This window comes from Polyodon spathula, chromosome 18 (genome assembly GCF_017654505.1).
Source record: "Polyodon spathula isolate WHYD16114869_AA chromosome 18, ASM1765450v1, whole genome shotgun sequence".
Taxonomy (NCBI): domain Eukaryota; kingdom Metazoa; phylum Chordata; class Actinopteri; order Acipenseriformes; family Polyodontidae; genus Polyodon; species Polyodon spathula.
In genome coordinates, this window is record NC_054551.1 from 31,508,288 (window position 1) to 31,521,950 (window position 13,663).

The 13,663-nt window shown below is 35.2% G+C and overlaps 1 protein-coding gene across 1 annotated transcript; it reads right to left on the minus strand.

Moving 5' to 3' along the window:
• Nucleotides 1-2,120: 2,120 nt before the first annotated feature.
• Nucleotides 2,121-12,763, minus strand: LOC121331115 (cell division cycle 7-related protein kinase-like). Its single transcript, XM_041278318.1, has 12 exons — nt 12,638-12,763; nt 11,506-11,610; nt 10,988-11,074; nt 10,653-10,788; nt 10,118-10,211; nt 8,769-8,911; nt 7,353-7,587; nt 6,394-6,480; nt 5,867-6,048; nt 4,962-5,044; nt 3,107-3,256; nt 2,121-2,864 (listed from the first exon to the last, which is right to left on the minus strand). The coding sequence occupies exons 2-12, from the start codon at nt 11,597-11,599 to the stop codon at nt 2,461-2,463; spliced, it is 1,695 nt and encodes a 564-aa protein (XP_041134252.1). The 5' UTR covers nt 11,600-11,610; nt 12,638-12,763; the 3' UTR covers nt 2,121-2,460.
• Nucleotides 12,764-13,663: the final 900 nt, after the last annotated feature.

Below are 13,663 nucleotides of genomic sequence, written 5' to 3' on the forward strand. Positions count from 1 at the left end.
TCTCATTTTGTTGATCATTAATTAAAGTTTCTGTACTGTGGGTGTTGTCGAGTGATTGAAAACAAGACATTTTGTGTTTGAATTGAAAGTGATGGTCTTGAGGAGTCGAATAGGTCAAAGTTCAAGTATATTTTCCTATTGTGGTTTTTTCAAATGGCTCGGGATGCAAATATAGCTTTTATTCATACATACATACACACACACATATATATATATATATATATATATATATATATATATATATATATATATATATATATATATATATCTAGAGCATAATAAACTTTAGTGACTTGTTATTCATCTCTGCCCATGGTTTTGCCCACATCATGAAACATGGGCTAAGATGTTTTTTCTTTTTGTTTTTTTCCTCTCAATTCTCCAAGGGTGCTTTCTAGTACTGCAGTTCTTTCATTTAGCCTGCTCCAACACTGGAAGCATACAGAACTACCAGTGAGGCCGTTTCCAACATGGGGCACAGCTGCCATCATCTTTCAGAACCTACTACTGCAAACAGAGTAGAGCTGGCAGGAGAGTGGGATGAAACAAAGTCATTTCATTCTTTGGGTACTTGCAACTCCACATACTTTGATGGCAAAAGGCCTCTTCACAGTCCACACAGCCCTTTGCTCTCCTCCCTTTTACCTTCATCTTTTGCTCTTGATGAAGTCTCTGTATTCCAGCTTTGATGCTGCTGCACAGCACTGTCTCACAGAACTCTTTAAACCCTTACTTTCATCTGCAAATCAAAAATCATCTTTCAGCTGCCCCCTCCATCTTATTTGTTGGCTACTTACAACCTGTCCTAATGGTACTGTCACCTTAAATCTACCCTCTGCCTTGGACCCTTGCCTGCAGCCGTACCAGCATGGTTTTCTTTTACAAGCAATAACCGATTACAGTATGTGTTGTAAAAGGCTCACATGTACTGTGTATAGGGTAAGCTCAGGGTAAGCTTGTGTCTCATTCTCAAGTAGTAGAAGAACTCATGGAAATTGATAGTTTGGTTTGCTTAGCATCCTCAAGTCCTGTACAAATCAAACCTTGACCTGGTGTAATTCCTGTTCCTTGATGGTACGAGCTTTGCTGTTTGTACTTGACCCTGATCTGCCTGTACAGCTGAGGCTCTGATCTGCTTGTTTTGGCTTTTGGAAGGACAAGCAACTTGTTCATGTGACAAAGAACAAAACAAAAAACAAAACAAAAAAGGTTTCAGATGCCAAAAACACCTTGGCGATTGCGATTTAGTCAGATCTTTAAAATAAACTGGCCAAGCCTGTCCTACGCTATCCCTAAATAAGGCGTTACTGGCTCACTATGGGATACTTTTCCAACAACAATTAATTTTGGCATTTAAATTTAACAAATACTAATCTGTTCATTGTTTACAGCAGCTGTTTAAGGTATATTTGACGCATTTTATATCTTTTTTTTCACTTGGCACAAGACCTATAGAACATCATTCCTTCTTTATTGCTTGCAGGACTGCTGCCAACACAGGCTTCCATGGATTAAACTGGACCTCTGGATCATGCATTATTCTTAGGCTTGCTTATTCCCCTTAAAAATGACTTACAGGGCTCTTCACTTTCTGTTTTGCACTTTTATTTTGTGTCTTTCCTTTGCTCTCACCCCCCCAATAATGACTTTCTTATCACAATGACTCAGCCTTAACGTTAATAATCCTTAATTTCTCAGATGCTTCCTTACTCTTCTTAACCTCTCTAGTGAAACCAAGGTTTTGTACATCTGACTTCAATTTATGCCAGCTTTCTTGAAGCCTTCAATGTGTCTAGTTAAATAGGCATCAACAGACAGTGCCAAGTTTGTACCAGATTCCTCTAGGCTTTAATAATGCAATTTCAGTTTAATAATTAATTTACTGGCCTTTTCTTTATTCTAAAGTCCAGTCCCATTACATATAGATCAAGTATTAATGCACCATACTTAGAAAATATCATTTTTATTGAACTTTAATTCTGCAATTACCCTACCAATATAAAATGTTATTAAAAATAATTACAACTTTGCTTTAAAAAAAAAAAAAAAAAAAATAATATATATATATATATATATATATATATATATATATATATATATATATATATATAAAGCAGCACTTTCCAACACAATAAAAAACACAATGTATAACTGGTTGTTATCAGTAAATGCCAGATGAAAAAGTACATAAGGAAAAAAACTACAAAACACGGAAATCCCTCACTGCCCTTCCTGCCACGTGCCTTGGGATGGGTTGTTGCAATGGCAATTTATAGCCAAATAGTCTTGATTATTGTTGGATTATTTTCCATGCCTTCTTTCAGATGTTGTTTCCATTATACCATCTATAATAACCTATCCTTGAAGTTCTTTGTCCAAAGAGAAAATAGAAACAAGGCACTTTGGTGAAGCTTGGCAGAAAAGCAGAGTTCACCCACCGCTCCAGCAGTGGGGTCAAAATCACAAGCTTTGAAAGAAAGGGTGCAGCAGGGCCTGGCTAGCCTGTATCCTTGTAGCAGGATTCAGATCTAACAGTTTGTCAAGAAGATCATATGCCGTGTCAGGAACTCTGTCCCACCCCTTTACATCTGACGACATCTTGCTGTCTTTGAAGCCTGAGTCGCTTGGACTGTCCTGCTGGGCCTCTTCTTCAAGACTATATTGCTGGGCTTGCTGGCATCTTGCGAAAGAAGTCTCTGCCTTTATAGGAGCAGTGCAAGCATCAGGAGTAACCAGAACATCTTCCGAGACTGTGTTTGTTTCAGAGACACAGCTCCCCTTCTGAGAATGTGTTCCTCGTAGCCTCTCACACAGAGTCTTTAAATCCTGAGCTGGAATGTCCTTGCTGCACAGCACTGATTTACCTGCAGAACAACACCACATATAAAACAAACTGCAATGCTACTGAGCGATGCACACATAAGCATTTCCAAAGACTTTACTGAGGATGTCCACATGCACCAAAATGAAATAGATAACTAGACTTTGCTCATGTGTCGATTTGAGGGAAAAATGTATTACATTTTATTTTACTTAAATTTTTAAACAGTGTATAACTGGCACATGCATTTGTCACATGTCACAATGTAAAAAAGTATGCACATACCAAAGGTTTTAGCAGCACGGACAGTTTCTTTGGATCCACGGATGGTCATAATTTGTGCTAAAGCAATTAAGTCATCACTTGCTTTGAAAAAAGGATATCTACCACTGAGCAGGGACAGGAAAATGACTCCTGCAGACCACATGTCAATTGCTGCAAAATAAAACGCATTGTAATTTAGTATGAAAGAAACCACAATGTTAGGCATGTCTTGCTCCCTAAAAGGACTGTATCAATTTTCATCAACTACAAAATATAATATAAAACATCTAAATTCAGTCTCTTTTAGGTTTGAGACACCTACAACAACATCATTTAGATGATTGTATTATTTAGAACACATTTTTGATAATTTAACATCATGTAATTAAATAAACTATAAAACGATATCACAAAAGTCTACCGGAAGCCACAACAGTAGTACAGTATACGGAAAACTACAAAGCGGCACGCAATTCAATATGTTAATGTAACATTATTCAGCAGGTTTCACTCAAACTTATGAAGCAAAATTTGTTAATTCTATAGGGTGATGGAAAACTTTTGGCCATAGCTGTACATACTGGACTTTAGAGATGGCCATTCATTTTATGTAACTGTTATACCAGGCCTTTAAGTCTACAAAATCTACAGTTCACTACTATGCAGATAACTAAGGAATGAATGATAGAGCAATATAATGGAAAAGCACACTAAACGTGGGCAATTATTAGAATAAAACTTAAATCAGTACCTTGCTTAAGTTCTTAATGTGATACAAATACATGTGCTTCTAATGTGCTATATTAATCTTTATTTTTTGTGTCAGCCCTGGTAAACTACATTTTGAAAGCAGCGTTGGGATTTATATTTTAAAAATATATAAATCTGTATCACATGGCAAACATTTTGGGGCCCCACTTTGGACTTTTATTACATGTTAACCACATGACTTGCAACACATTGGCATTATATGGAAACCCTACTCACAGAACTCAATTTCCCACAAGCTGAAATAATTACACTGCTGTCAACTGTTATTATTTGCATATGTTTTTCAATGATCAAACACATGATTAATATATAAAATTCTTTCCCAGTTTCTTTAATTTTAAACAGCATATTGTGTTCATTAACAAAGCACAACAGCCAAATTACTATGGGTCTAGAGTGTGCATTCCAGTCTAGAACAGACCTAATGTTTTGCCATGTGTATTTCCTATAATAAAGACACCGCTGAAATCAATATACTGTAAAGCAGGGGTGTCAAACTGCAGTCCTCATTCCAACTGAAGCTCTCAAATAACTTAATTAATCTAATTAGTTGTTCAATTGGGCAGGCTTAATATTTTTCAAGGTCTTTTACAGTTAATGATTTAAAAAATGTAAAAGCAACTTTGAAATTGTATACATGTTTCCCTTAGATTAGGGGAAAGAGTCAAGAATGTGAAGAGTGTTTAAAATCATGAATTTAGGCAGAAGAGACTTTAGAAATGAGGCAGCCAGATGTTTTGGTTATAGTTTTGGCTGCTTGAAAGTAGGCAATTATTTAAAGAATTGAAAAACTGAAGTCTTGGTTACATAAGAAATAATAAAAAGCAGGCAGCCAGCATTTTATTTGCAGAAATGGGGGGGGCATGCTCTGTGATAATTAGTTGTGCCTTTCAGTTATAACACAAAACAGGAAATGACCTAATGGTGTTAGAATTCATTGTAAAATTAATTCCCTATGTAATTGAAAAATATGATAACACTTAAACACAACATACCCAATTGAGAAGTTTGCTGAAGGAATTATTGGTTGTTTAGTTAATTTAGCAGCGATGGTCACTCAAAATTTTAAAGAGGCAAACCATCTGTAGAAACAGAAGTACTGTACCTGTGTTTTGATTGGGACACTTTGTAAGGACTTCAGGTGCTCTAAATCCAGGAGTACCCGCCCTTGGGGCTACTTGTTGCCGTCTTTAAAACAAAAACAAAATACAGCATATTTATTTATAGATGGTAACTAAACCTGCACAATCAAAATTTACTTAACACCCACCTTTAAAATACAATTTCATATCTGCAATATGTGCAGGACAGTTGGTACACAGCAGGTACATAACACTGCAAACCTGGACCATTACTGAATCCTAAACAAACGTTTCTCTGATTTTGATAGTTTTTTTGGCTAAGCTTCTTTACCTCCCACCCTATGGCTTTCTTTGAATCGGGCAATCATGGTATCCAAGACAAATGAAAGCCTCCTTGTCACTTCAAATTCTTTTCGTTTTGTAAAAACTATGCTGGTCTTTGTTTATTTTTTGTTTGCAGATTTTGTTTTTGAAGTTATGTGCACAATTCAACGACCATCTGGAACTACTTATTTGGCTGGTGGGAGGTACAGATGCTTTTGTTAGCCATGGAAACCATGCACTAGAGAATGGGAATTAATATGGGAGATGTTAAACAGTGTACAAATGCACACAACAAGATAAAAAATTATATGTGAATAAAGCAGTGGAGTACTTGCTTATTTTCAGGAATAAATAGAAACACATGCCCTACACTTTCTGGTCAACACCCACAAGTTCTTGTTATAAACACCTGCCCAAAATTAACTAAAAGTAACGTCAGATTATATTTATTACATTAGGATTAACATCCATTCTTCTCATAGTCCCCTTCTGAGTACTGAGCAGTCTCTAACTTAAGGTCCCAGAGGTAATAAAAAGAGCAGATTCAGAAATTCAAAACTCTTCAGGTTCAACAATTTGAAGAACAGTTTGTGTTCGGTGTTACCTTGAAAGGCACACGTTGCAAACTCTATCCGTCATGTAGCAGTCACATGTCAGGGTTGCAGGGCACTGGGCGGTTGGTTTTCGGCTGTGATTGCTGGCTGCACCTTTAGCTAGCACTGGCTTGCGTTTTGTTACTGCCATTTTTCTGGATGTAAGATCTACAGTCTTGGATAGTTTCACTGGCTAAAATAAAATAAAAATTAAATGAAATAAAAGCACATAAAATCAACAGCATATTCATCATTCACATTGTATCGGCTTGTTGGGTCAAATTGCTTTTTTCTGTTTCTAAATTTGATCATGTTCTTGGACCCAAATGTCAGCCACACTTAAATTTCTTTATGAACTGTTGGCATTTTTATACAGCCAGTAACACACTTTAATGCACTAAGAGCAATATATTCTGCCTCAAACAAGGGTACATCTATGTGCGATAACTATTTTTTTAATTCTCCATATATACCTATATACAATCATTATAAACCACTAATAAAGTACAGCAATGAAAAGGGATGCTGTGACAGTTACCTTGAGTATAGCTCCTTCATGCGGGTTAAGACTGTTTAAATTTCTTTCACCAAACACAGAACGGTGTGAGTTGACCAACAGTGATTCCTGTAAGAACATCAAAATTAGGTTAAAACTTCTGACACGGCCATTTCAGAACTATGTTATTTAAAAAAAAAAACATGGTCTCGGTTAAATAAATAAAGCAGATGCTTGAAAATCTTTCAGACACCTTGTCCCCAGTGCATTAACCCAATAGCAACGTCTAGACAGAGCCATAAACACCCTCGCAAGTGCAACATGCCATGCAAAAGCCGAGAATACAATGTACCAGAAGGTGCAATAAGCTGATTTAACAGCAAAGCTAGAACCTTCAAGTGGAAAAGTTCTAAATCAGAGTTAACTAATTATGTTATTTAAGCATACTTAAGGTGAGATTGTCTTTTAACTATATTAATAACTATTTTCAGAATTCATTTTCCCAACGCTTTTGCAAAAACATATAACTGGTAAGGGCTTTAGTAGAGCCTTTATCTATAGCTCCCCCTTCTGGACAAATGCTTTTATTAGCTCAAAAGTTTTCAAACACTGCAGTACTGACCATTGTGGAGTTTGACCTAAAAAAAAACTGCTAAAGCTTTAAACTTACAAGCACAATTTTGTAATTTACTTTAGAATTCACTCCTTTCCAATTATGTGTTATTGTTTGTTTTGTATCAAGGGTGTTAAGTTACTAAAATGTACAAAAAACACCAATTAAACTTGTTTTCGGTTTGGTTTTTTAATTCAAATATTATTTATTATTCAAATATATTCAAATATATATATATTTATATATATATTATAATATATATATATATATATATATATATATATATATATATATATATATATATATATATATCAAATCAGCTTTGTGGTCATAACAAAACTATTTTTACAAATGTATTTTGAAAAACAAAAGAAATCTGATGCAGAACCTTTCCTTGTTTAGCCTGTACAAGAGACCAGGATCGTTTAACAGGTGGTTTTGCAGACGAGTTCTGAGGGATGTCTTTAGCGGCTGTACTACTGTGAGGTGTCTTATTCCCCGTGGTGATGTGAGATTTATTTTTCGAGCAACTCCCCTGCTGGCTCTCGCCCTTTACAACCTTGAGGAGCTCAACTTGGGTATCAGGAGTACCCTGTGCAAGGCCAAAATCCACTAATGCATACCTGCAATTAGGAAAAAAAACACACACTTTAAACACAATGGCTGCAAATTCCTATTGACTCCAATGCATGAGCTGCATGTAGTGTTCCACTTGAATTCATTATGAATGTGTTGCAGAAAAAAAATTAAGTGTTAGTTAAAAATGCACACAAGTTAAAAGACCTACAATTATACATTTACGTTCAAATGGACGTTCTACTATGAAATCAGCTGTACTTCCTGAATAATAAAAAGGAAGCATGAATTGAGCGATTTCTGTTTTGACAAGGCCCGTATTGCAAGAAAAACCTTGTATTCTCCAATTACTGACTGTCTCCTGGATTTGTTTAATAACTAAAAATCTGCAGAACTCAACGTTACAAGCAACTACCTCTAAGGTTTTTGTTTGGATCGATGTTTCACATGCATTTTCCCACTGTGCCAAAAAGAACACACTTTTGATCATGAATCCAAAGCAATTATTTCTATTGCTAGTGTGCCAGATCTGTGTGATGTTAAGGCCGTTTGAATATTTTTTATTCTTTGTGGATAAACTAGTGACGCATGTATCCCCACTATTTATATTGGCTTAATTTGGTCATAAAGCAACATTCTAAGTAGATATCCAGCCTTCGTAATATGATCTCTAGTTATAGTCTCATCCCCAAGGTGCACCAGTAATCCTAATTCAACATGGACTAATTAATTGTTTATTTAAACTTAATATATTTAAATACACTCAAATGGAGGATAAAAAAACTCACATTCCTGGATTTTTTTTTTTTTAACCTTTTAATGATCAATGCAAAAAATAAAAAGTACATGTTCAAAATCTGGCCAGTGTCCATTGTCTGGTTGCTTGAGTCAGAGCCATAAAAAGAAAAGCACTCGTCCCCCCTTCCTCAAAAGGATTGCAAGATACAGTGAACAAATAATGTAGTACATTTCGAATGCAGTACTCTTCGCTATCGGCAAACACCATGAAATGAGAACATGCATCTGAAAGGGGGTAGATATATAGTTCACTGAAATACTTGAAATAAAACAATTAAGATTTTACTGTGACAATTAACTCTAATAAACTGGAATACGAACTTCTGTGTTATAGATTACACAAATGGAAAAAAAATCAGACTACATTTACTATGTTTTGCTAGAGTCTGCATTCCATAAATGCATAATAAAGTTAGTAAGGTATACATACTTTTTCTGCTGCCTGTTGTACAGGAAGTTGCTTGGCTTGATGTCACGGTGAATGATGCCAAAGTGATGAATGTGCGTTAGAGCTTTGAGCATGTGGAACATATACTCCCGTACTTCTGCAAAACTGATGCAACCTAAAATTTCCTGAAAGAATATGGTAGCATAAACTTTTTTTTTTTTCATTTGGTTATTTTGCTGTATTAGGGCTGTCAGTTAAGCTTCAAAATAGCAAACGATTAATTGGGCACACAAAATATAATCGTTTGAATAAATATTGATAACTGTACTGTCCACAGTTTCACTCGCCCCCCCACCCACCCTTGTGTGATTATTTGAATATCTTGCAGTTCAGTAAAAGCTTGTGCACAACAACTGAATGCAAGGTGTAATTACACTTTGGTAGTGTCAGAAGAAAGAAAAAACACAACATTCGCCTAAAGCAAGTTTAACGTACTACAGAAGTGTTACTAAAATATTTATTCAAAAAGGATTACAGTACTTTGGAATGTAATCTATATAAACTAGACACGAGGTTATGAAAACCATCTTTTTTTTTTTTTTTAATTAGTGACAGCTGCAGCATCATGCATTGCATCTTGTTAATACTGTACCATCTAATCTTCACTATTTGTGAAACACACAATGTGGAAATTCCTGCTTAAAACATAATAATAATAATAATAATAATAATAAATTGATTTACTTACCAAAACATGCAGACCCACTATAGGTCAAGCTGATCGTTACTCCAGAATTGTGTTTTACATCACTAGCTTTTACATCAGTCGTTTAATCATTAATATTATTATTATTATTATTATTATTATTATTATTATTATTATTAACAACAACGTTATTGAATATTGTTAAATAGTCATTATATAACAGTTCTTTTTGAAACTCCAAAGTGCAAACTATATACAGTCAGTTTTCTTCAATGAGCACAATTTATTGAAATGCTATTTGCCAGGAATACAAGCCTGTCGTCCGGCTCTGGATACAAGGTGGCACGCTTTTTACAAAGCGGGGCATATTTACAAAGCATTTTCAAAACTAACTCTGATAGGATGGGTCCAGCAAATCAGATGCTAGTTAACACGAGCAATAGAAGAAGAGCACGCCCACTGCTTGTCTGTGACAGAAATACTGTAAATAGCAAGGCACGGCGTTTAGTGCGGTTTCGTTGATAAACTTAAAAAATGTTATTAACTGTGCAAGTTCAAAAAAATGTAATTATTGAAATCGGTTATCCAGTACTTCTATTAATGTATATAAAATTGTTTGATTTAATCGTAGCAGCCCTATTCTGTATTCACGTTTGTGGCTCACATTACAAAACAACAAACTTACCACAAAAGATTCATGTTCCAGATAAGGCATAACAATAACCACATGGTCACCCTTCCTTAGGCAAGATGTCACTCCCATGACATTTTCTTTTCCTCTAGAAATAAAATTAAAAGGTTCTCTTATTAACATTTCTTTGAGCTACCACAAAAATGCACTTTTGAAATGTCAAATAATAATATTGCGATCACAGAGTTGCTCTGTGTGAATCTCAAACAATAAGATGTAGTGGTTGTTTGATTCCTTGCTTAATCCACAAGATCAGGAACTCTGGTTATTACACTTTTACAAATTGATATTTTACTAAAACCAACACACAGGTACAAAATGATACAGCAAATATATTTAACAGCAAATAACAATAGGGTAAAATAATAATAATAACAATAATAATAATAATAACAATAATAATAATAATCTGTTCTGGGGTACACTTGCAGGTAAAAGATGGTAACAGTTTAGTTTAAGTGACCATTACTGCAGCTGTTACCATAACAGACAGGAACTTTCACAAAAGGAATTACCAAACAACACTCACCCAGCCACTGTTAAGCACTGAAGTTCTGCAGCGATTCGTATTGGATGGCTGGTAGGAATTAAATGCTTTAAAGCAAACTTCTCCTTAACTCCAGATCTCAGCTGTGCTGTTGCCAAGTAAACCGAGCTAAAGGTACCTGTCCAAATAGAAAAATGTAACTTTTTATATTTACACACACACGCAGAGAACTGTACAAGTCCTGGCTAGAGACCAAGCTGCAAGAACAAAATTAGAGAGAGAGAGAGAGAGAAAAAAAAAAAAAAAAAAAAAAAAAAACACTGCAAGTAGCAGGTAGTTTCCACTGGTTATAAAAATAATGCAAGTACTGTACACACCTTCTCCAATTTTGTTTTCGATCTGGAAGATTTTTGACAGCTGTGGTACCGCCTCATACAAGCTTTCAATATCTGCTCTTACTTCACCTAAAGAAAAACAAGAAAAGTCAATTGGACTACCCCCAAAAAATAAATCATAACAATTGAAACCCTTTGATAAGTAGGAGTATAAAAACGCTGTGGAGTTTATTATATTATTGATCGGAACAGAATCTAATACAAATATAGTGGTCCTCTTACAATATTCATCTCAGTGCCCCTCCAGCCTGGATGCTTTATTAACACCCTCCCCCCTCCCCATGAAGTAAGAGTGGGGAAATGTCAGCATTAGAGAATGTTAAGGAATTAAAGGTTCTGTCTTTTTTTTATATTAAACCCACAACTCTGTGTTGTTACTTCTTGTACAAAAAGCCAAGAAGAGGGGATCCCAACAAACACATCTAAACCAACTAAGACTGGTCCATATGAAAAACAAGCAAACAAACCAAAAACAAAAACAAACATTTATTTATACTTACTGGAAAGTTTATATCTTCCATCGTGTTTGTCATCCTTTGACTGAACAAACAAAAGGTCACTTTTCTTCTGCAAAGTTTGTGGGGCAACTTCCATTATATGAATACCTACAATGTGAAGAAAAACAAAACACAACAAAACAAAAATGAAGCTTAATGTTATGATTGCTGTAAGAATCTTCTAGAAATTAAAGAAATACAATTTCTTCACATTTTGATTCTGCTGCTTGGCTTAGTGCTACTCTTGGTAACCCACCTGGACTCTCAGTAAGGTATGCATTCTCACTAAAGTATAGTTTACAGATGAATAACATTAAAAAACTGTGGCAAACAAATCCATTCAAATTGTAAGGTTTATTTCAACAAGACTGTTGTGTTTTATTAGAAAACATGTTGGCAGCTTACTAAACTATACTACATATTCACAGCATGATTTTGTAACTAGTCGCACCAATGTATGGCAATTCAGATCAAGCAGGTCCTCTACATTCACAACCTGGACAAATATTTACACAAGCCAAGTAGCATTTTTAATTTACTCTGTATAACTCGGTGACTTTCGGCTTTTAAACGCACAGAATAGCCACATTAAAATTAATAGATGGTTAGAAACGAGTAAATGGCCTCTGTCTATGTGTAACACTAACAGCAGCACGACACAACAAACTTTTTACAAATCTCGGACTTGAGATTGAGATCAATAAGTACGGTCAAACTTTTCCTGAAAAACAAACAAATCACTATTATTATTATTATTATTATTATTATTATTATTATTATTATTTGACGGTGACTGTGTTGTGAGACAGTACATAACTTGTTTACAACATGGAAACTCAAACATATGATTACAACAGATAAGTTACGGTAGATACGGTCATATGCACTACTGAACACAAACAATTTTGGTATGAAACAATGAAAATGCAATAATAACATAATCAATACATAACATTAAGCGAGCATTCCACCTCCTGATATCCCGGTATTGTATTGCACAATACAGAGCAACTTTTTTGGTGATTATCTGTTGCATACTTTCTCTCAATGCACGTTAAAATCGTCACATGTATTAAACACCCCAACAACACTGTACCTTGTTTATGAATTCAGTAACTGAAAGCAAGTTAAATACCTTTTAACTTCTTAATACCACAGTAAAGCGCCCACTGCTTCTGTTGTCTTCTCTTCCGTTCTTTCTTTTTCCGCCAACAAACTACCCGCTCAAAATGACGTAAACTGGGATGTCCCTTACCCGGAATCTGAATACAGTACTATCATCAAAGTACCATCGGTGCGTCACTTTCGGCATCATCAGGTAATTAATTCAGATCCTGGACACAGTGGTTTCCATGGATACGTGTAACAGTAGGCGGTACAACGTGGCTCGTCCAGACTTGAATATAATCCAGTCTCTGCAACAACACATTATTTCCGTATGAGTCATAGGAAAGCATCGGCGGAAATGATAGAAAACAGATGTACGGAACGGTATAAAATAAAATACAATATAAATGCACGTATCCCGTACCAGTGCCCTGTTACTGTATAAAAAATTCCAACTTGCAAATTGATCATGGAAATAGAGAACATGGTAAATGTATATACACAGAGGGAAATAGTTTTAACAAATCTTTAACATGTTGCAAATAAATTCTCTTTTGCCCTTCAGATAATCCACAGCTTGCTGCACGTGTTGAAAAATGGGCAAAGTGCTAAAGCAACAAATCTCAAGAGGAAAGATAAAACATATATATAAAACTTCTAAAGTAAGAATGTAGTTGCTATAGTTGTATTAAACTGATTTTATTCCTCAGGCATGTTAACTTTCTGGGGGAGTCTAGTCAAATGTATGCATTTATTGTGGTCTGTGAAGAGTGCAGTAGAAGCGAAGAGCATGAATATTGAAATATGTGCTTATCTGTACTTTGCCAATTAACCAAGCCAGCACAGAAATATCATATAGAGCAGTGACGTCACAAATTAGTATGTATAGGGCAAATATCATAATACAGTACCTTCTGTCAAAAAAACAGTTTCTGTCCTGATCCTTGAATTTGTAACCTGTATGTGTACAGTTTATAAAAACAAAATGGTAAGCTCACATAGAGACACCTGGACCAGGTTATGATGATGGAGCAAGGGTTCTATTTTAAATGTA